The sequence below is a fragment of the Hakea prostrata genome, chromosome 2 (assembly GCF_041222555.1).
Source record: "Hakea prostrata isolate BN-2017 chromosome 2, UWA_Hpros_2, whole genome shotgun sequence".
NCBI classification, from domain to species: domain Eukaryota; kingdom Viridiplantae; phylum Streptophyta; class Magnoliopsida; order Proteales; family Proteaceae; genus Hakea; species Hakea prostrata.
In genome coordinates this window covers 5,094,714-5,115,722 of record NC_142601.1, presented here as the reverse complement: position 1 = coordinate 5,115,722, position 21,009 = coordinate 5,094,714, and the positions used below count along the sequence as shown (strand labels likewise).

Below are 21,009 nucleotides of genomic sequence, written 5' to 3'. Positions count from 1 at the left end.
TTTTTTCTATGATTCAAACAATATTAATATACATTTCTCACTCTTGAATTTGAGTGTAGAAGAATTCTCTTTCAAAAAAAATCTAACTATCTATAAAGTCCCAACTCATGACTAATGGCGTCATTATTGTTTTATTTTTCACCAGTAAAATGGTAGTTGCATGTTTTAAGTTTCAACTAACAAATGATACTCATCTGCCGCTTTTCAGATCTGCTCCTTTCCTTTCACCTACTAAATAGAAAATTGTTCTAGAATATGAGGGCATATTTGGTTACATGAGTTTGGAGATTTCAAATATATAGAGATTTCAAATCTATGGAGTCATAATTCATAAACTTGACTATTTGGTTAATTTGAATCTACGGAATCATCCTAAAAAATTGTTTAGTCAAAGTGATTTTTATGAATGCACAAATGTTTAACACTTTATAGTAAGGATGAAATCTCAGGATTTCATCCCTATACCTATAAATCTATAGGTTCACGTTTTTAATGTAAAAAGATGAATATCCAAATTTCATGAATCCCGGGATTTTCACAACCAAATGGATAAAAATCTCGCATTCATGAATTCGAATCTCTGGATTCATTCATGTAACTAATAGGCCCTAATAAAGGAATACCCGAATTAACATGAGGAGAGGCTTGTTAAGGGCCTGTTTGGTTATTTGAGTTTGAAGATTTCAAATAGCTAAATATTTCAAATCCATGGACTTCAAATCTATGGAGTCATGGTTCATAAAATTAACTATTTGGTTAACCTGAATATGTGGATCGGAGAGTTCTGTCAATGTGATTTTGTGAATGCGCAAATGTATAGCGCTTTTAAAGTGGGGGTGAAATCTCAGGATTTCACCTCATACTCATAAATCTACAGATTTACCTTTTTAGTGTAAAAAAATGAATCTTTCGATTTCATGAATCTAGGGGTTTACAACCAAGCGGGCTTTTTTCCATTTATGAATCTAAAGATTTGAAATTTCTAGATTTATGTAACCAAATAGGCCCTTATCAGTTTGGAGATTTCAAATCTATGGAGTCATAATTCATAAAATTAACTGTTTGGTTTGTTTGATTAACTGAACATGTGGAATGAAATATGTGGATTCATGTTTAATTTTTGTGAATACAAAAACACTTAATTTTTTTTATAGTATGGATGAAATTTCTGAATTTCACCTCGTACTCATAAATCTACAGATTCACTTTTTTAGTGTAAAAAGATAAGAATCTCTAGATTTCATGAATCCAGAAATTTTTACAACCAAACGGATATAAATCTCCTATTCATAAACCCAGATATTTGAATTCATCTGACCAAACAGCCCTAAAATCATCTTGGAAATCGAATCACATGGCATCTTTAACGTGAAGAATGGAAGGCAAGGGGCGATTAATGTTGACATGTTGACCGATCTTGTGAACAAGTGTGTGTATTTACTTTTTTACCCAAAAACACTGCCTTCGGGGTTTATGCTTTCAGTTCGTCTTCTTCGCTTCCGCCGCGAAGATTTCTCTCTCTTTCTTGTTCTGCTTGACTAATCAGTACAAGAGAGTGCTACAAGGCAAGAACAAAGCTTAAGCCAAGCTGCCAAATTCCCCCAGAAATGGATTCCATTGCGAACCTCCATTGCTACCAAAACCCTTTTCATGTGTCTCTCCATCATCGTCCATCGTTCGCAAAACCAGTCTCCTCCTCTGTCTCCTCGCTGAGGAAATTCTCGAAGTCGATAACGTCTATCAGAGTTTCCTCTTCACCTATCTCTTCTAAACCACAAATCTCTTCTAAACCACAAGAAAAATTCCAGTGTTCTCGTAACCCTATTGAAATCCTAAAACCACTCGCTTCTCTTCTGAAAACAACATGCATTGCTTTAGCCGCCACCGCTCTGTTCTTCAACCGCTTCAGTAAGCCTGCGCTTGCTGCCTTGGCCGCCGAACCCACTGCTCAATCTGCCAAAGGCACATACGAAACAGACAATGACGAAGAAAAAGAGAGAACCCTGGAAGAGTATGTGGATTCCAATCCCGACGATGTTATGGGGCTCAGATCCCTCATGGAAGTTAAGATAAAAGCAAGCAAGCTTCAGGAAGCCATCTCGTTGGTTGATAGGTTGATCGAAATCGAGCCCTCCGAGAGGGAATGGACTTTAATGAAAGCCAATCTTTTGAGTTACAGCGGAGATGTTGAATCGGCTAATTTAGGGTTCGAAGATATTATTTCCAAGGATCCCCTTTTTGTTGAAGCTTACCATGGCCTTGTAATGGCCACCGCCCAATCAGAGTCGGGTGAATTGGGAGATATCTTGAAAAGGATCGAAAGTGCTATGGACAAGTGTAAGAAAGAGAGGAAGAAGGAGAATTTGAGGGATTTTAAATTGCTGATGGCTCAGATTAAGGTCATCGAGGGTGATTATATGGTTGCTTTGAAGGTTTATGAGGATCTTGTCAAGGAAGAGCCAAGGGACTTTCGACCGTATCTCTGTCAGGGAATTATCTACACTTTGCTGCAGAAAAAAGATGAGGCGAATAAACACTTCCAGAAGTATCGACGACTCGTGCCAAAAGAGCACCCATATGCTCGTTACTTTGATGAGAACATGCTTGCCATCAAATCGTTTTCTCAGATGGCTGAGAATCGCAGAACATGATTTAAGAGCTGAGAAATGAATATTATTCTTAGAGCTCTTGTACGGGTTCATCAATATCAGCATGGGTAAGTTGTATAGGTTGCTTTTCAGCTTTAGTGCATTTTTATTTTTTTTGTATAAGAACTTCTGATTTGGAGCTCTCATCAAGGTAACCAATTTTGTAATGCTAAAATGCACGTTTTTCGACTAGTGTGTCTTGAATTTATAGCTGCTTTCTATCATCAGTGAATTTTAGCTGCCGTCTATTATCTGTTGGGCATCCATAAATTTGTCTCCTTTCTTTATGTTCTATATGCTTAGTACTGTTATTATAGTAAAACTTTTGAATCTCCAACTCAAGACACATATAAAATTTGTTCCGGAGGATTTTGACGTTCATCTGAATTACCTTCATGAAGCCTCTGGAAGGTCATTTTAGATCCTGTGGCCTGAGGCACCATGGGCTCCCTCTTTATTATAACACTTGGGTTGGTCAGTGAAAGGCCGTATGCTATTCCAGATGCTTTGGTTAGTCTTCTGTTGCTTACTATTTTCCTTAATTTGTTCCTTCTGTGCATCAACAAACTTTTCTTAAGGTGCAATTGACTGTATTTATTTTCCTATTAAGGGATGCTAATTGCCAACTGTGTAAGAAGAGGACTTGTGAAACTAAGTGTTAGTCCAGCAAATACAGGTAGGGAGTTAACGGGCCATTACTTGGATCTATTTGGCCTAGATTGGGACTGCCTTTGGTGTTGTTGGCTTCTTTTGTATGCAAATCCTTATGTTGAATTTATGGCAATCTGGGAAGAAATCGATAACAGGTTTATTTATGGGATGACCCACATACATGGTTTGATTGACTGGATCATTGAGAGCAACTCAGTGGACTGCATTTCTATTTCTGGAGCATGCATATGCCACTATGCCTTTTTTTTCTCTGACTGAAACAGGGGTGGTTTTCAATTTGCATCGAGAAATTTTGATATTTGTTGAACAGTCATGTAAAATAGCAATAGGGAGAACAGTTGAATTCATTATAAGAAATACATTAAAAAAATGGAATTAAGGAGAAAAAAATGAGGCATTGATGATTACAATTACAACTAGCTATTGACCTGATACAGCCATATTCAGTTACTCATTTATAAAGAACAAAGAATGGCAACTATGCCCATATTACTGCTAAAGTACACGAGTGAATCTGAATTATCCATTCTAGATCTGGAAACTCATTTCAGCTTGCTGTAGTTAATATGACTTGAATTGCTTATGGTATGATTACTGATTTTACTGGTTTTGGCTCCCTATTGAAATGGAACTATTTTATAATTCTGATTGAAGTTATCTACATTGATGGCTATCTGTGACTCGCTTGCTGTGCTAGGACTCATTAGATCTCTGTTATGCAATAGGATGAGATGTTATAAGTTTTTGTTTTTTAAGGTTTATAACAACTAATATTTTGTCTTTATGGTGTATAACAACTATAACTTGTGGTGGTTGGTCAACAAATGTAGAAAACAACTGTAATTTAGCAGATGACCTGGCACCAAAAGTCCAGTGAACACCAAAAAATTGTTTGTAAGAAACTCATTTCTGTGGCACAACTCACAAAAACTATGGTTGTAACTCCATGAACATGGACCCCTTCCAAGTTCTATCTTAAAATTCATCCATGAAAAAAAAAAATGTCTTGCATAATGAATCCTGTCCTGCATAAAATGTTTTTCTACCATGTCACCTTGTTGAAGCATCTGTTGGTTCTCAGTGATGTTGTAGCAGTAAATCTTCTGTGGTTCTCGCTGAAGCCCTAATCAACTGCCCTTTCTTGTTGAAACCTCGAGTATCCTGCTTCTTATTCAATGAAAAAGCTCCGTGAAACTTGAGTTACCTTTTGTATGAAACAAAAAATGCTCTATAATTTTTTTAGGGGGGGGGGGGTTATTTTGAAGAGAAGAATGAAGTTGGTAGTGTGAAATTCTTTAGAAATTCGACCCCTTCTTCTGAGGAATGATTATCCTTTGTCTTAAACCCAGAGGTTATCGCTTGGTTTAATCTTCTTCTTATAAAAAGCCCACTCTTTTTCTATTCTATGGTTGGTTTCTGTTTGCTATATGCTGATCCTTGATCTGTTCAATCTTTTTCTGCTTCACCTGACTGTAATGCCCATTCAGCGTTTTCTTTTCTTTTTTCTTGCGTTTCTGAGAGCTGATATGTCGGTTAGCCTTAGCGCAATTTCTTCTGTTTAGTTTGAATTTATTTTTTACTTATTAGATTTTTATTGATTTATTTGGGAGTTGCTATTTCCCTGTGGATTTTCTTATCTGGTCTTTTTTGAATATGACATTTCATCAACTTATTCTCATTCTTTGTCAAATCAGAAACAGTTTTTTTTTTTTTTTTAACTAGGTTTAACCATACAACATTTGCTGGTACAAAATTATTCCTAAATACAGAAACAGAAATTTTTTTGTGTCAGAACCGATTTATAGCCAAGGTGATCTGCAGGTGGGAAGCCTCAGTTCCTTGACTCATCTGATCATTTTTCTATTTTCTGTTTCATTTCAAGTATTATTTCTACTTTCTATCGATTCATCTTTGTTCCTCAATTTAGTCATTGTTGTACTTGCTGTTACTGGTGATTTCTTCTGGTGTGTTTGGTCTCCTCAATCTTTGTTTTAATATGTCCGGTGGATCCCTGGTTTCAGTTCTTTTTTCCATGGGGATCTCTGCTGGTCATATTAGCTCCAAACTTTGAGGGTTTAAAGGACATTCCCGGGAGTTACTCAACCTGGGTTGATATTTGATAGCTCTTTAATTTCTTCCAAATCTGCACAATTGCTATTTTAGAATGTGGATTTTCTAAATTAGTTTTGATCCCACCATCTCATTTCCGTACTACCCTGGGGTTGGATTAGATTGTTGAGATTGATAATTAGAACAAGTTTAATCCAATTCTTGAGTGGATTAAATTTAATTTTTGTTTTACTATTGGTGAGATTGTTTTTCTGAGATAATTGTTTCATAAATCACTAATAAACCACTCATTGGATTGTTCCCATCTTTTGATGGGTTTTACACTTCCTGTTAACTATATTTCCTGTTGTTTTGGTGTTAATATTGGAGATTGAAAATTCAGTCTATATTGGGGTTTTGATTTGGAAACCCATCCGGTGACGGTTGTATTAGATTATCAGCATATCAGTTAAGATCATAGATGTATGCTGAGGAAAATGCAGTATGATTTCTTTATTCTAAAACCATTGGGCAAGTCTTTAAAAAAATTGTTTTGTTCATTTTTGTGAGATCAAATGGGTGTGAATTGGATCATAAGTGTTCATTGCACACTGATACATTATTGTTACATGAAAACTCTTGGGCCAGCTGAAGTGGGGTCCTTTGTCATGTTAATTCAGAATGAACTTTGATGATGATATCTCATTTTACATTAGCCAGGAACATTAGTGCCTTCGTAAGTTGTTATGGTCATTCAGTTCTTCCTTTTTCCAATTAAATGTGTAGAAATGAAACAAAACAGGGTAAATATTTTTGCTTCCCTAACATGATTTTGGCAGAAAATAGTGACCTATGCTGTAACTCTTGATGTTCTGATATTGTGCCTTTCTATAATTTCAGCCCGTTTTTACATTGAAACAAGGAGCTTTTGGAATAAACGGAATCCAGAGAGAACTAGGGTTGACCTACATGATGAACCTGTCTCAGGAATTTAGAAGGGGCAGCTGATACTGTTTGAGGCATTGGATGTGGCTATGGTGATCTGGTGATTTTTTTCCTTCTTTCTTTCTTAATTTATACCTGGGTTTAGATCTGTTGAACGTGATTTTTCTTTTTTCCAATTAATTTTGATGCCTTTGGATTTCCATGCCCCGGTGTTCATTTAATTCTTCTCCAGCAAGACCCTGTATTTGTATTCATAGGAAGCATTTGGAACTTCAATTACATAATTTAGATGGATGGGAAGGGAAGCTTTACATGGTCAAACCTCAAACTGAGAGTCATACTGGTACTTGTTTTCTGTTTAGTGACATTGGTGATGAACTGGATTGTGCTCTTCATTTCTTCGAGGGGAGTTAGTTCTATGTTATTGCTACAAAGGTTTCAGTAGTGCTGCGACTTTACTTTCCTGCAGCGAATGAACTGGAAAATTTGTTTATAGAAGGTGAATGCTATTGATATTATAATGTTCACAAGGCAAAATCTTAGTTATGAAGGGGGTGTGTGCTCGGTATCTCCATCAGTTTGTATCCACCTTTGGGTGTTGATAAAATAAAGAGTTTTTTTAGCCGTGGCCAACTTTACTTGGGGTGAAACTTTGGTCCGTTAAGTGGCTGGTGACCTATTTTTTATATTACTCTATTCATTTTGTTAACCAAATTAACTTTTGAAATTGAAATGACCATTTTGCCTATAAGGGGTGTTATGACTAAATTAACCTCTCATAAATCATCCCCAACTTTTAGGTGGTCCATCTTCTACTTACATGGCAGCTTATTGAAAATCACCCACCACCTGTCCCCTACTGGAAACACAGCCACTAGAAGGGATTTTAATTTGCTGCAGGTCAGGATATTTTGCTACGTATGAATAATTGAATCGGATGTCTGTGAGAAAACTTGTGAGGATATATATGTAAATATAAAATTTTAATTTTTTTCTAAAGGTTTAAATTTTTTAAATTTACAAAGTGAAGTCCCTAAGTCTACCTGACTTGATTCCCCAATTTTCAAACCCTCACTTGAACTTCAAAATCCCTATCCCTCAGGTCTTTGCGACTTGGATGGAGATGGTCCTCAAGTAAATGCAATGCATTGGCTTTGCTGCGTACTCTGCATCAAAACCAAAACTTCATAATTGAGTTCAAATACCAAAAGAAACAGAGAAAAACGTGATTCAGAGGAAACCTCCAAGCTTGAAACCAAGGTTTAAAGTACCGGTATCGAGTATTTGATCGATCAGGTGATTTTAAGAGATGTATTGTTTTGTATCGAATATTGTATCACTTTGGCTAATAGGGTTTAGTGTAATTCAATGGAAAAATGTATTGAGATGTAGTATCGGTTGGGTCAAATATGGATACGTATCGACTAGTATCATATGGTATCGTGGGATACTTTAAACCTTGCTTGAAACAAAATCTAGACAAGGTTTAATAGCGTTTCGGCTACGTTCCAGCAAGGCGTAAGTAGCGAACTGTTGAGCAAGGTCTTCCATGTAGTTCACTTCATATGGAAATTTGGGGCTAATCTTTGGGGTCACTTCGTCGGAAAAAATGTTAGAAGGAAGCCATAGTTCTCCATCCTCTAAGTTGGGAGGAAAATTAGCCATTAAAACTTAAAACTACAAACCTAGAGAGGAAAAAACAAAACAGAGAAATTAAAGTACAGAAAGAGAACTCCAAGAACCACAGACTACAAAAGAGAGACAAGAAAACTCGAAGAAACACTAAAAATGGTGGACAATGGAGGAATAGAGAGGGAGTTTCAAGAACCGAAAGTAGTAGAGCAGCCGAACGATTGAGGTCAAGAAGCCATGGCTTAGGGACCTCACTTTGTAAATTTTAAAAATTTTAAACCATTGAATGTAAAATTAAAATTTTATATTTACATATACATTTTCACAGGTTTTTTCACAGCCGTCCAATTTAATTTTTCATACATGACAAAATCCTGACTGACAGCGGCTGCAAATTAAAATCCCACTAGGAGGAAGATGAGGGATTTCAAATGGAATTACAATAGAACTATAGAAGTATATCCAGGTGGTGGAAATCCAACACTAAATTGATCTACGGGAACAAATCCCGAGTTATATTGCATTTTGTCAAAAGTGGTTCACAAATAATTTTTTCAACTTTAGGGGAAAGACTAGAGTTTCACTATCCGCTTAAGGTGGCCATTGGTAAAAAAAAAATTAAAATATTTTAGAGATGAGATCTCTTGTGGGCTTCACATGAGCCTCATCTTATTGTACAGTGGAAAAGTACGAGGATAGTATAGACTTCTATATTGACAAGTTGAGGTTTTATTTATTGTGTGGTGAAGAAGAGGTTTTTTTTTGTCAACAATGCTGAAGAAGAGGTTGTATGGCAATACTCTCGACACACATATTCTGTACCATTTGCCCATTTGGGCACAAAAGTTGTCAAAATCTTGTATGGTAAACTGGTTTAAAAAAAAATATGTTAGTTCAGCAAAGTGTACTAAACCAGGTGTTTGGCACACAAAATGTGTGCCAACAAGAAGCCCCAAATTGAAGCTTCTTGGGCACGGGTACACTTCCATGTGAAAATGTGGGGCACAAAGGAGCAACTGACTGTGAATCAGGGTATCGACGTCATTTTATATTCTACTATCAAAAGCCTTAAAATGGTGTTTCCCAAATCACTCTCGTCTTGCTTGACTCTCTTGTCTTCCTAGTCTCTCTCAAGCCCTAAAGCAAGCGAAGATTCTCGTCATTCTTTCCTCCTCGACCAAAGCTTAAGCCCTAAAGCAAACGACTCTCTTGTCTCTTGCCTTCACTCTCACCATCTCACTACAACCGAAGCCGCAAGCTCCCTCTATCATTGAGTACGAGTTTGATAAAGAACAAGAAGTTTCTAATTTTAGGTTCATTATCCACTCGTTCGAGTTCCATTTTAATTTTCTTTGGGTGCTCGTCGGAGAAATTAGATCATGAACTTGAATCGTTGAATCGTGTGATTGCTTTTATGTTTTGGATTTAAATCAATTATTTCCATTTTAACTCTAGTTTCCACTTCTTCATCTTTGTTTATTTGGGATTATAGGGGTTTATCTCATTAATTGAATCGTGTAATTTTTTCTTTTTTTTTGCTTAAAACCAATTTTTATATTGTATTCCCTTGTCTTAAATAGACCTACTTTTTAACATGATGGCTGAATCTCATGTGTTAGCATGATAGTGTGGGAATATTTCTTGGGAAATTGTTTGGGTGCTGTGTAATTAATGCGTAACATCTGTCCATTTTTTAAAAGTATATTTTTACACTTTTGAGAAACGAACACTTTAGATCAAAATTTCGGTCGAGATCGAAATTTCGACCGTTCGCAGCATAATACTTTGCATTAATTGCACAACACTGAATTCAAACTCTCGCGTATTTGCTAATATTCTCATACCATATGCGTCTTGCATAGCTCTTTCTGCTTCTCATTAATCATGTGGACATTTTTCGCTTGATGAACGAACAAATTTTCAATGCAATGATTGCTCCCTGGTTTTTTTTTCTTTATTTTTTTTGGTGGTAAACAACCCACGATATATCTATGTATTGTAAATTTGTGTTTTTATTATTTTATACTCCCAGAAGTTTAATTTGTATATTATACCCAAAAAGAAAAGAGTTTAATTTGTATATTCTGTTACTATTTTACTATTTATTAGATTTTATTTATTATAAAAAGTGATGTAGTCTATTATTTGCTAATACTTTTAAGTTTTAAACCCTTTTGTGAGATGATGGATAAGATATAAGAGGTCTTACCTAGGAATCATCAAAAGGGAACCCATACGCAAGGAACGATGTAGTCGATATCTCGGATAAATATCGCTGCTTTGGGGCAAGGTCAGATTGGATTGCGTGGAGAGTCCCAGAGCTTACTTCGCAAGCGGAAAGGCGATGATTTAGTTGAACAGGGAAGGGGAAAATGGCAGTCAGAGTCTCTTCCCATCATTTGATTTGTCTGCCCTTGGTTTCAGTAATCCTTGAAGTTTTTACTGTCGCACATGGGTGCCTTCTCGTCGAAAAGAAACCCGACCCTAATAATGCTGTTGCTAGTGCTCGGTGGCTAGTCTCGAAGAATTCATGGAGGGTCTTGAGTTACTGTTCTGTCCAGTAATTCCTTTTCATTTTTGTGTCTTGTGTTTTTTATTCTCTGTTTTCTCAATTGTGTGATATTTTCTTCAATTGAAGTTACTGTTGTTGTGGAGTTAGTTTCCGATCCTCCGGTTACAGAGCAGGTCGAAGGGAAACCAGAAACAAAGCCATCGAAGGGGAAGAAAGCTGCTGCTAAGAAAGAGAGAAAATAACAAGAAACAAAAGAGAGAGTAGGATTCCATCAAAATATCAATGATTGGCGATATAGTCGCCATTACTGGATTTCTTTCTTTCTTTCTTTCTTTCTTCTCCTTCTCCTTCTCCTTCTCCTTCAACGGCCATTTTCTTGTGATTCGTTGGAAAATCGGAAAATCGCCGATTTTCCGGCGATATTAACTTAATCTCGTTTCGCCCCCTGGTTTTGGTTCGCCAGGGGGCGAAACATTATGACTCATATGACCTCTCCCTCTATGTCTTGTGGTAATGATTCTTTTAACATTATGATATTTACTACAACGATGCTGTTTATAGATTAAATTATTTTGGTTTTGCGCTGACTAATTCGGTGGTCGACCTGGGTCGCACACCTGGCTGTGGTGAGTAAGTCTCTCAACGGGGATTTTTGCATCCACAAGGTTTCGATACCGGAACCTTGCTTAAGCAGACCAAGCTGGTTACTACTTGGAACAATCCCTGTTGGTTGTTATTGAATCTTCTAATAATTTAAATAAAAATTAATTTAAAAATAAGTAGCATGTACAATGTCATGCACAAAATTCTCAAACTTTTAATTTTATTGGTGGATTAGATCATTTATAATTTTGATCAAACTTACTAATGATGCATTTATGATCAAATTTCAATTCAAAATTTTCTTATGGATCCACGGATTGGATTGCATCATCTGCAATCAAAGAGACTTTTAAACTCTTCTTATTTTCTTGTATGATTGGGTTCTTTTAGATTAAAGGTATCTAAGACTTTTAAACTCTTCTGTTAGCCGTAACAGGAGCGTCAGTTATTAGGGCTTTTTGACTTTTAAACTCTTCTTATTTTTCTGATGCAGTCTTTTAATAAAAAAATTGGATTTCTTGGGTCAAAAAATGGTATATTTTACTAATCATATCTTATCACTTAACCTCAATTACGAATAAGAAAATCAAAGAAAATAAACGTGACAAACTTAACCTATGGCGGTAATGGATAAATTAAAAATAATGAAGTTTCAATTAATTATATTTAGTCAAGCCTATGGTGGTAATAGATAAATTAAAAATAATAAAGTTTCAATTAATGAGATCTAGGTAAGCAAATTGGGACCGAACCGGTTGTCTTTACCTACCCAAGTACATCTGCTGGGTTCACTTGATAGAGTCGTGCTTCAGTCTTACGCAATTAATAATAATAATAAAAAAAATAGACAGTCAAGTGGTACATTTTGATCTGTTGGATCGGAATCTTATCGAGATTTTGCATACAACATTAATAAAAAATAAAAATAAAAAACTGAAGCAATTGTGATTTTCCCCACAAAAAAGAGAAAAAAAAAAATTAAGGTCAAGAAAGGTCACTTGATGATGATGCTGGTTGATTAAAATTTAATAAGCGAAGCCTTAATTTAATGAGAATGGTCCCACCACACCATCCTACCCTTTTTAAGAGGTCTCACCAACCGTATATTCCACGCATTTGGGGTTATATATCAAGTTCATGCCATCAAATAAATACATATAATTCAGGATGTCGGGTTACTAAATAAAGGGTTGCCACGTGTGCGGTGGTGATACGTCCTATAATTATCGGAAGGACATTTTTGTCCGTTAGCTACTATTTCAGAATAACTCAATTTTGTTATTTAACCCTATGGGTGTCAACTATGTGGGGCGGTTTCGTGTTGGGCTTAAAAGTTTCGGGCTAAAAAACACCTAGCCCAAACACGTCCCATTAACAAAATAACGGTTTTGGGCCGGTTATGGTTTGGTATGGTTTGCGTTTGGGTTAACTGGCGGTTTAGACTTGGATTAACTACCGGTTTATGGTGTGCAAGAAAAATAACATAAATAAACAATTGAACATTTTACAACAAAAGCCAAAATTCTATGGAAAACAAAATTGCTAATGAAAATGAAGAACTTAGATATTAAATAGTAGACTAACTATTTGATTTTTGAATTCCTACTTAATTTTTTTAATTGTCTATACCAGCTACCTACCTAGTAGTAATATAATAGGTCAAATACTATTTAATGTAAAATTACAAAATTGGTTATAATTTTTAACGGGTTGCGGTTTGGTGCGAACTCTGCCACCCGCAGCTCAAACACAGCCTATTAAGGTTTGGTTCGGGTTATAACGGGCCGATGTGGTTCGATTTTAACGCACCCCAAGTTACCCCCAAAAAAGAGGAAAATTAGAGCAGGGTGACCCGTGACCTGGCTTGCAGTTACTAGCGTAGTTTCCCCGCGCAAGGGTGGGGGGTTAAACATAGTATTTGAAAATTCAAAAAGCCCTAATAACTGACGCTCCTGTTACGGCTTTTCAGGGATTAATGGCGACATGGCGTACCCGGAAGACATGGATCAAGGTCCCCCATGGCCATGGAGGAGAGAGAGACAGAGACAGAGACACAGACAAAGACAGAGACGCGGAGGAGCCAAGGCTAGGCCTGCTTCACCTCTCTTTCCCTCTCTTCTTCATCCCGTTAATTTCTCTGCATTTCAATTATCTTTACCATATGCCTTTTCAAAATTTTACTGCATTTTTTTTTTCCGTTTTAAATCAGGTTTAAAGAAGATGGAAAACATGGATTTTTTTGCCATGATGCCATGTTTCTTTCTTTCTCGGATGCTTCCGTGATTCTCAAGATACACATCTTTCGAGAAAGACCTTGGTTCGTGACCTAAGATCGAGATTTTGACCTTTTATTATATCTAATCTGATCTGATCTGAGTATGGAGAGAGTTCAGAGGTGGCATGGTGGGCAAAGAGCTTCCCATGGATGTACAGCAGCAAAGATCAGAAACCTATCTCATAAGAAATTGGGAGCTCATCTTGATTTGACGCCAAGTGTTCTTCCTGAAGGTCAGATCAGATCATTTCTAAAATTCTCTCGTTTATGGGAGCTAGAGTTCTTCTATGGTCGATTATTTTTTAAGAAAAGTAGGTTTTGCTTTGGGTGTAATTGTATACTGATGATGCTGCTTTTAGCATGATTATGTCTAATTTCAATCAATGATTTTCAAGGTCATAATGAGCTATCATCATATCAGTGATGTGTGCTTTCTATCTGATGTTGTTTTTTCTCTTGCTTTTCTACTTTTCGCAATGGTGAATCGTTTTGTTTCGTAAATCATGATTCCAATTTTCTGTAAACATAACATAATGCCCAAAGGATCCCTTTTTTATCTTTTCCATTTTTCTTCGACCTTCTGTCTGTAAGCTGTATCTGCATTTTTATCTCCTCTATGGACTGCAATGTTATTAGAGTTCTTCAGCTTGCTATTTTCTATTTACAATGGTTTTCTGATGTTTGAATGTAATATTTTCTTTCCAATGCTTCTTGGTGCTTTAGTATTTTGCTGTCTTCTTAAGATTATGAGCTAGTTTTATTGACAGCTTCGGACTTGTTCCTCTACAATTTTGGCAATAATAAAATGGTGTATATTTCCAGGAGATTGGCAGAACAGGATATCAGTTGACTCTTCGAATGGTACATCTGATTCCAATTCTTGCAGCGGAGATGATTCAGTAAGACCTTAGTCCTGGTTCCACTTCTTTTATCTAATTTCATGAAGACTCAACAACCAGTCTGGCTGGTGTTGGTGGACTTCGCTTCTATTTTCTTTTCCCCCATAATTGGAGAATATCTTTCTTGGTCTAATTCAAGTTTGTTTTTGTGTTCCTTTTAGTTTATGTTTGATTTGAGTAGTTCTTCAAAACAAGCTTGTGGGACTCAGATAAAGAATCCATTAATGGAAGAGCCGTCAAAAGATAAGGAATCCAAGCAACGTCCTCCAAGTGTAATTGCTAGATTAATGGGTCTTGATGCACTGCCACCTCAGCAGCCTGTTCATAAGCAACCAAAAATTTTCTCACAAAAATACCTCCAGAAAACTGCATCTATAGAGAATAAGCCATCATATGAGTGCCGTCCCTTGAGAAAGAAGAAAAGTAAGGCACAGATAGAATTTAAGGATGTCTTTGAAGTCCTGGAAACATCTAAGGCAGAGAAAGTGAGTCACCAATCAGTTCCTGAGGGGTTAGAAAATGCTAAACCTAGAAACACAAGGATGGCATTTGTAGAGCAAAATTTCATCGATGCAAAACGTTTATCCACTGATGAGAAGCTTCGGCAATCAAAAGAATTCCATGATGCACTAAAAGTGTCCGACAAGGATCTCTTACAAAAATTTCTTCAAGGACCGGATTCTCTGTTCACGAAACATCTCTCTGATCTCCATGAGGCTTCACCCCCTTGCCAATTTTCCAACATAACAGTCCTAAAATCATCAAATGCTCCAAAAAATGCACACACTGACATGTGCTGGACAGCAGACTCCAAAATTGACGGGTGGGAAGCTCGGAACTCACTCCAGAAAGAGTTTTGCCATGGCCAGAGTAGAGATGGTGCCTACAACCCGACAAAGATTATCAAATCTCAATCTGAAGAGAATGATAAGGACCGTAGTCTTCCTACCAGGATTATTGTTTTGAAGCCTAATGCTGAAAAGGCACAAAGTACATCAGCATCTGCTTCGTCCAATTCTTCTGTTGGCTTCCAGTCACGTTGCAGGATAAATGGTAAATCTCAAAGTTCTGAGATTCATCAGTTGTTTGCAGAGGTGTGGAATAGGAAAGATTCATCAAACAATATGAGGTGTAGACCTAAAAGTTCCCGAGAAATCGCAAAGGAGATGATCAGACAACGAAGCGAAGGTGCAAACAACTGTTCTGTAAGGTTGTCCAGCTTAGGGCTCAGAGGTTATGCTGGGGATGATAAATCACACAATGTGTCAGCGAAGGATTCTAAAAATAAATTGGATGATGTGCCACCAGCTTCTAGACATCCTCTTGACCCAAAAAACAAGTACAGCCCATCATCTTCATGTTCAATTGAGTCATCTGTAGGAATGGAAGCAAAAAAACGACTCTCAGATAGGTGGAAGATGACTAGCCAGTCTCAAGAAGTGGGATTGGTTGGTAAGAGCAGCAGTCGCAGCACACTTGGTGAGATGCTTGCTATGCCTGATAGGGAAATCCAGCCACTCACCTCTGGATCAGGTGAAGCCTTGGGGAGGAATGATGGAACAGCAAGGTGGGGAAGCCCAAGTGGTATTAGCAGCAGAGATGGTTGGAAAGATGACTATTCTAGAGATCATCGACGGTCTAAGTCTGTTCCAGCTTTGTCTTTTGTATTTGGAAGTTCAAAATCAGGCACTGGCCTTAGAGTTTTAGGGACTGACAGTTGTGCGATGTCAAAAGCTATCAATGAGGGGTCGCATAGGTCAAGAATAAGGCGTTCCAACCACACAGAAGATTCCCTCCTCAGGGACCTAAGATCCAAGAATGAAAAATCTTTCTCTTCATTTAGAGCAAACAGGGAGAATAATTGTGCTGAACGAGAAACTCCTTTGAGCCTGGACAAACTTAAAGACAATCTAGTAAAGACAGATCATGCTGATCTAAAACCTGTTATTTGTGAACCACTTTCTCATGTAGCTGATCAGAGATTGATTGTTGAAGAAGTGCAGGTTCCGGAGACTCAGGATATGAACTGGTCTAGTGAGACTATAGAAGAGCAACTGCCTGAATCAACTGCCTGTATCATGTTAGATACTGTTGGAGACTTCCCTAATCAGGGTGCTAATGGATCGATTCTAAAGGTTTGGGTTCTTTCTTAAATATCCTTTTTAAACATGCAAATGTATTGCTTGTTACCATTTTGTTGTTATCATTTTCTGTGTTCACTCAAGTTTTTTCAACTCTTAGCTTTGTCTTATCTGTTTGTTTGAAAATATCAATTCAAGAATGACATCATAGATGTACTGATGGAGGTTAAAAAATCGGTGTGTTTGGAAGCAGGGGTTTCATGGAAGTCTACTGATTAATGAACTTTTTTTCTCTGTACACATGGACATGTTGCAAGTACATCCTTTCTTTTCTAGAAGTAGCATGTCAAAAGACATAAAAACCAACATGCTCACATCTAAATGAATAGTAATTACAGTGGATGAAGGACATGCCTGGTTTTCTAGAATTATAATGTTAAAAGGATTTAAATACTCTACAGGTTAACTTTTTAAACGAATATTGATATTCAGAATCATATTACAAGTATGAAGTTTTATGTTCAGAATCTTATTGCAATCATGAGGTCTTTCATATGCCCACTGGCTTTGCAATTGGAAATTTAGTGGTTATGTTAATTTTATCCACATTTCTTCTTTTTTACCTGTAAATTAGAATCATAGATTTTAATAATGGGGAAATTGTTGTTTTGTGGGAGGCTTTTTTGTTTCCTTTTTCTTTTTTAATCTTTGTTTGGTATCGAGGATTTTTTGGGCTAACTTCACTGTTTTTATTTTTCCATGTGAAATGACTGGCTACATGTGGGCATTAATATTTGGTGTAGAAAGTGAAACTGAAGTTTTACCATGGCCTGTAAATGTTGAAATTCCCTAATGTTTTGTTCAGTTGGGCAACCTTTTTTCTCCTGATGTTGATTGATTACGTGACCCCAATCCTTGACTAGAGGGGACGCCAAAGGCCTCTCTCACCATATCTTGGATAAATAGTGAGGAATGGCAGAGCTCTCCGTGTGTGTGTGTGTGTGTGTGTGTGCACTGGCTAATTTTAGTCTCTCTTGCATCTAGTTTGACCCTGCATTGTGAACATCCCTTGGTTAACCTAGTGTTAAGCTTAAACATTATAATCCTTACTTATCGACCACTTGCCTTGTACATCTCCTCTAGTTGAGGATGATGGTTTTCTCTACTGGTGTATAAGATGTAGTTATCAGGGAGTTCTTTTGCTGAAATGTTTACTTTCATTTGTGATTTATTCTAGGGATAGTTATTCATGTAATAGTGGGAGATGGTCAAAGTGAGACAGACCTAAGCCATTGCTTCCCCCCCCCCCCCCCAAATGTTTTTAATTGAAACCGTTGTTCACTCAGACAGTCCGTCTTATACGAATTCTATTTTTTGTGTCCTTTTTTGATAATAATTGATCTAGTATAACTGTTTCCCTCTCCCTCATAAAGTGGAACAGGATTGGGAAACCTTTTGTTGCTTACTATTTCATTCTCTGGAATTGTGCATTCGGTTACACACTTTTTGATACTTTCAAGTGGTTACCAGTTTTTATTTCCAAAGACTTTCCCCCTTTTGGGTGGGGGAGTGGGGTGCTTATGATCTTCCACCCCTTAGTTGTTGTTATTGGTTGGTTTTTTTTTCTTCCTTTTTGGGTGTGGGGGAGGAAAGAGTTGTGAAAATGTAAACTCAAATAGTGAGGTGAACTTAATCCCAAACATGAAACTATTATGCCTGAAGTGAATTGTCTGCCCTTATTTTATTACTGAACATATCATCATTTTCATTTGGACACATTTAGTTAGTCTGGAAAATTTGTCTCTGTTTTGTTGATGATTTTTTGCTTCGTATCAATAATGTCTTTCAAATCTAAAGGGGGTGACAGCTCATCAGCTGACGAGTAGCACAAATGAAAAGTATGTCATTATAAAAAATTGAATCTTTTCAAAACATCAATGCTCACCAAGACATCGGGCAATTCATCAAACAAATGACTGAGGACTTTTACATCCGAAAGCCTCCAGCCTCATCATCCTTGAAGAGTACATGCCTTTCGAATCAACTCAACTGTACTTTTCAACAACTGAACTGATGCTTACTTCTTCCACGATTGAGTGAACAGCTTCATTGAGTTAACTCTTGGAGAAGGGGTCTTTGGTTTACTCATCTGCCAGTGGGCCTTACCATGTTTAATAGAAGGCCAGCCTGCCAAGCCAGTAGTAATAGACCCTCTGTATGCCAACTACCCGGGAATCTGTTTTCTGCCTCTCCTCTTCCAACAAGTTCGTGATAAAACTTTTGTGTTTCCTTAACCATATAAAACTTCAGCCTTATGCCACCTAAATGGGTTTGCTACTTGGGATTCATTTTCTTTGATCTACAATATTCCTCTCCACTTCTCCTAGAATCATTTTAAGTCTGCCCCTGGATCTTCTGAGTCAAATCACCCTTGCATACATGTGTCCATGCCACCTGAAACAGCCTTCTTCACAACTCATCATGTAGTGTAGCTCTTCCTAACTTGGCATTAATTTGTTCTTTTCTTAGAATCTTATTTTATATTTCTAGTTTTACCACTCATTTTTCTTTACATAACCATTTCAGCTTATGCTATGTTTCTTATATGTTTTTATTTTTCCTCAAATGAATAAAAATCAAGTCCTGTTATGTTGACAACTAATGTTGGAACTAACAAAAGTATGTTTCTTTTCAATCCATGTGATGTACTAATGATGCGTTTTTTGATGACTCCTTTTGTTTTTCATGTTCTCTTTTAAAGATGTGTGTTTCAGCTCTTGCTTTCTCTAATTAATGCAATAATGTTTCAGGAAGCACCAGATCAATCCACGGAAGAAGGTTTGTTCTCTGCTAACTGTTCTTTACCTGAACCAGAATCTCCAGGAAGCATCAAAGATGTTGATCAGCCTAGTCCAATTTCAGTTCTAGAGCCATTTGCGGAAGACGTGTCATCTGGTCCTGAGAGCTTTGGGATGGTTAGCGCTGATCTAAATGGTTAGTCAACTGATACAGATTCTTTGTTTCCAGATAAATCATGCATGCAAACTTTAATTGTTTCACTCTTCATCTTTTCACTTCAGGTCTTCGGATGCAGCTTCGACTTCTCAAATCAGAGACTTCAATCCCATGTGGAGATGAATTTGCAATGAACGTCTCAAGTGATGAAGAGACAAGGGAAGAATCTGTGAATCATTCTGAAGAGAAAGGCAAATATTCAGACATATTGAGGATCGAAGAGAATAGAGACTACTTCTATGTTAATGATGTGCTTGTTTTCTCAGGTTTGAACCGTGTGAATCGGGAAAGGATTTTGTCTGCTTTTCAGTCACTGGAAATCCCTATAGGCCTTGAGGCGTTTGAGAAGCTAGAGAAAAAGTATGGGGAGCAATTGAGATGGCCAAGGTCAGAAAGGAGGTTGTTGTTTGATCGTCTGAACCATGGGTTAATGGAGATTTTTCAGCCATGCATGGACCCTTATCCTTGGGTGATGCCCACAAGAAGAAGATTAGCTCCATGGCGTGAAGAGTATCTTGTGGAAGAGCTTTGGAAGTTATTGGTGAACCAGATAGAAAAGGGAAGTAATAAAGCATTGGAAAAGGATTTGTTGATAGAGATGAGCTGGTTGGAGTTAGGGGATGAAATTGATATGGTGAGTAAGGGAATCGAGAAATTGATACTTGATGAACTCATAGAGGAGGTAATTAGTATGTAAAGAGTTGTTACCTCAAGGGTTCATTATTATTTTTCCTCTGTCCTAATTTTGTAGCTGGAGGAGTATACATTCTTGTATTGAAATGAGTGTGTAGCTGAGAATGCAGTTAATAATAATAAATTTAATCTTCCACATTGAATGTAAATTGAACAGATGAGAAGTGTGTTCATACTATTATCCTAAACATAAATTGGTTATGGCTTGGAATTGTTCTGGAATTGAATAATCCTTTTCCCCCCCCCCCCCATTTGGTAAAGATTAATAGGAGTCATCCACATCAGTTTCTGGTTATGCTTATGTTATGACTCAGCATGACTGCAAAGATCTTTGACATGGAGCACTGAAGGTTTAAAACTTGCCTTGTGAATTTCAGGGTTCAACTGTGATGCATTGGAACAGCATTGGAACAATATTTCCGTTGGAGTTCTTGGGTTGCAGACACAAGTGTAACTATGCTCTTAAGGAGCTCTGCTCTTCATGGCTGATAGGCTTAAGGGTAGATGCGCAACCTGCTAATGGTGTATATTCTGGATCCAAGCTTCATTGAGTTGAAAACTAGAAAGATCCTCGACCTTTGATCCAGCAGGCTTTAAAGCCTAAGATCAAAATTTCAGTTTATCTCAAGAGTGTTCTTAACCTTTAGAATGGTTCAGTTTAGTGCAAATTCAAACTTGGAGCTCAAAAAGTTCATGCATTTGCCTACTCAAACTTTGAGCTGAAGGTCTGATGGCGGAACATCATTGCTGCTGGACCAACAGGGTGGACTTTAGTTCCATTTAGTTGAGAAAAATTTCAGGCAATGCCCAAGATTATTGACAAAAATCATGAACACCTTAAAATTATATCAAATTGGCAGAATAAGGAATAAGATGAAATTTAGGAGACTTTGCTTATGAAATATATTATTGTGCGAATTTAGGAGACATTTTGAAGGATCATTGCGAATTTGGCGATCTTTGATTTCAAGAGTTAACTGTGCAT

General features: G+C 37.1%; 2 protein-coding genes across 4 annotated transcripts; both read left to right on the top strand.

Annotated features, from left to right (window-relative positions):
* The first annotated feature begins 1,435 nt into the window (after positions 1-1,435).
* On the top strand, positions 1,436-6,953 carry LOC149023420 (protein SLOW GREEN 1, chloroplastic-like). Its single transcript, XM_089143956.1, has 2 exons — positions 1,436-2,716; positions 6,270-6,953. The coding sequence occupies exon 1, from the start codon at positions 1,608-1,610 to the stop codon at positions 2,649-2,651; it is 1,044 nt and encodes a 347-aa protein (XP_089000082.1). The 5' UTR covers positions 1,436-1,607; the 3' UTR covers positions 2,652-2,716; positions 6,270-6,953.
* A 6,074-nt stretch (positions 6,954-13,027) lies between these two features.
* LOC149023419 (uncharacterized) lies at positions 13,028-20,929 on the top strand. Of its 3 annotated transcripts, none has more exons than XM_089143952.1 (5): positions 13,028-13,569; positions 14,159-14,235; positions 14,397-16,370; positions 19,127-19,310; positions 19,397-20,929. In XM_089143952.1, the coding sequence occupies exons 1-5, from the start codon at positions 13,440-13,442 to the stop codon at positions 20,026-20,028; spliced, it is 2,997 nt and encodes a 998-aa protein (XP_089000078.1). In that variant the 5' UTR covers positions 13,028-13,439; the 3' UTR covers positions 20,029-20,929. The 3 variants fall into 3 exon arrangements, with proteins under 3 accessions (XP_089000078.1, XP_089000079.1, XP_089000080.1); XM_089143953.1 differs by lacking the exon at positions 13,028-13,569 and adding an exon at positions 13,620-14,023; XM_089143954.1 differs by lacking the exon at positions 13,028-13,569 and adding an exon at positions 13,620-14,023 and having other exon boundaries at positions 14,159-16,370.
* Positions 20,930-21,009: the final 80 nt, after the last annotated feature.

Coding starts and splice junctions, on each gene's coding strand:
- LOC149023420 (XM_089143956.1), top strand. CDS start 1,608: ATGGATTCCATTGCGAACCTCCATTGCTACCAAAACCCTTTTCATGTG.
- LOC149023419 (XM_089143952.1), top strand. CDS start 13,440: ATGGAGAGAGTTCAGAGGTGGCATGGTGGGCAAAGAGCTTCCCATGGA. Junction 16,371..19,126: donor CTAATGGATCGATTCTAAAG/GTTTGGGTTCTT, acceptor ATAATGTTTCAG/GAAGCACCAGATCAATCCAC. Junction 19,311..19,396: donor GGTTAGCGCTGATCTAAATG/GTTAGTCAACTG, acceptor TTTTCACTTCAG/GTCTTCGGATGCAGCTTCGA.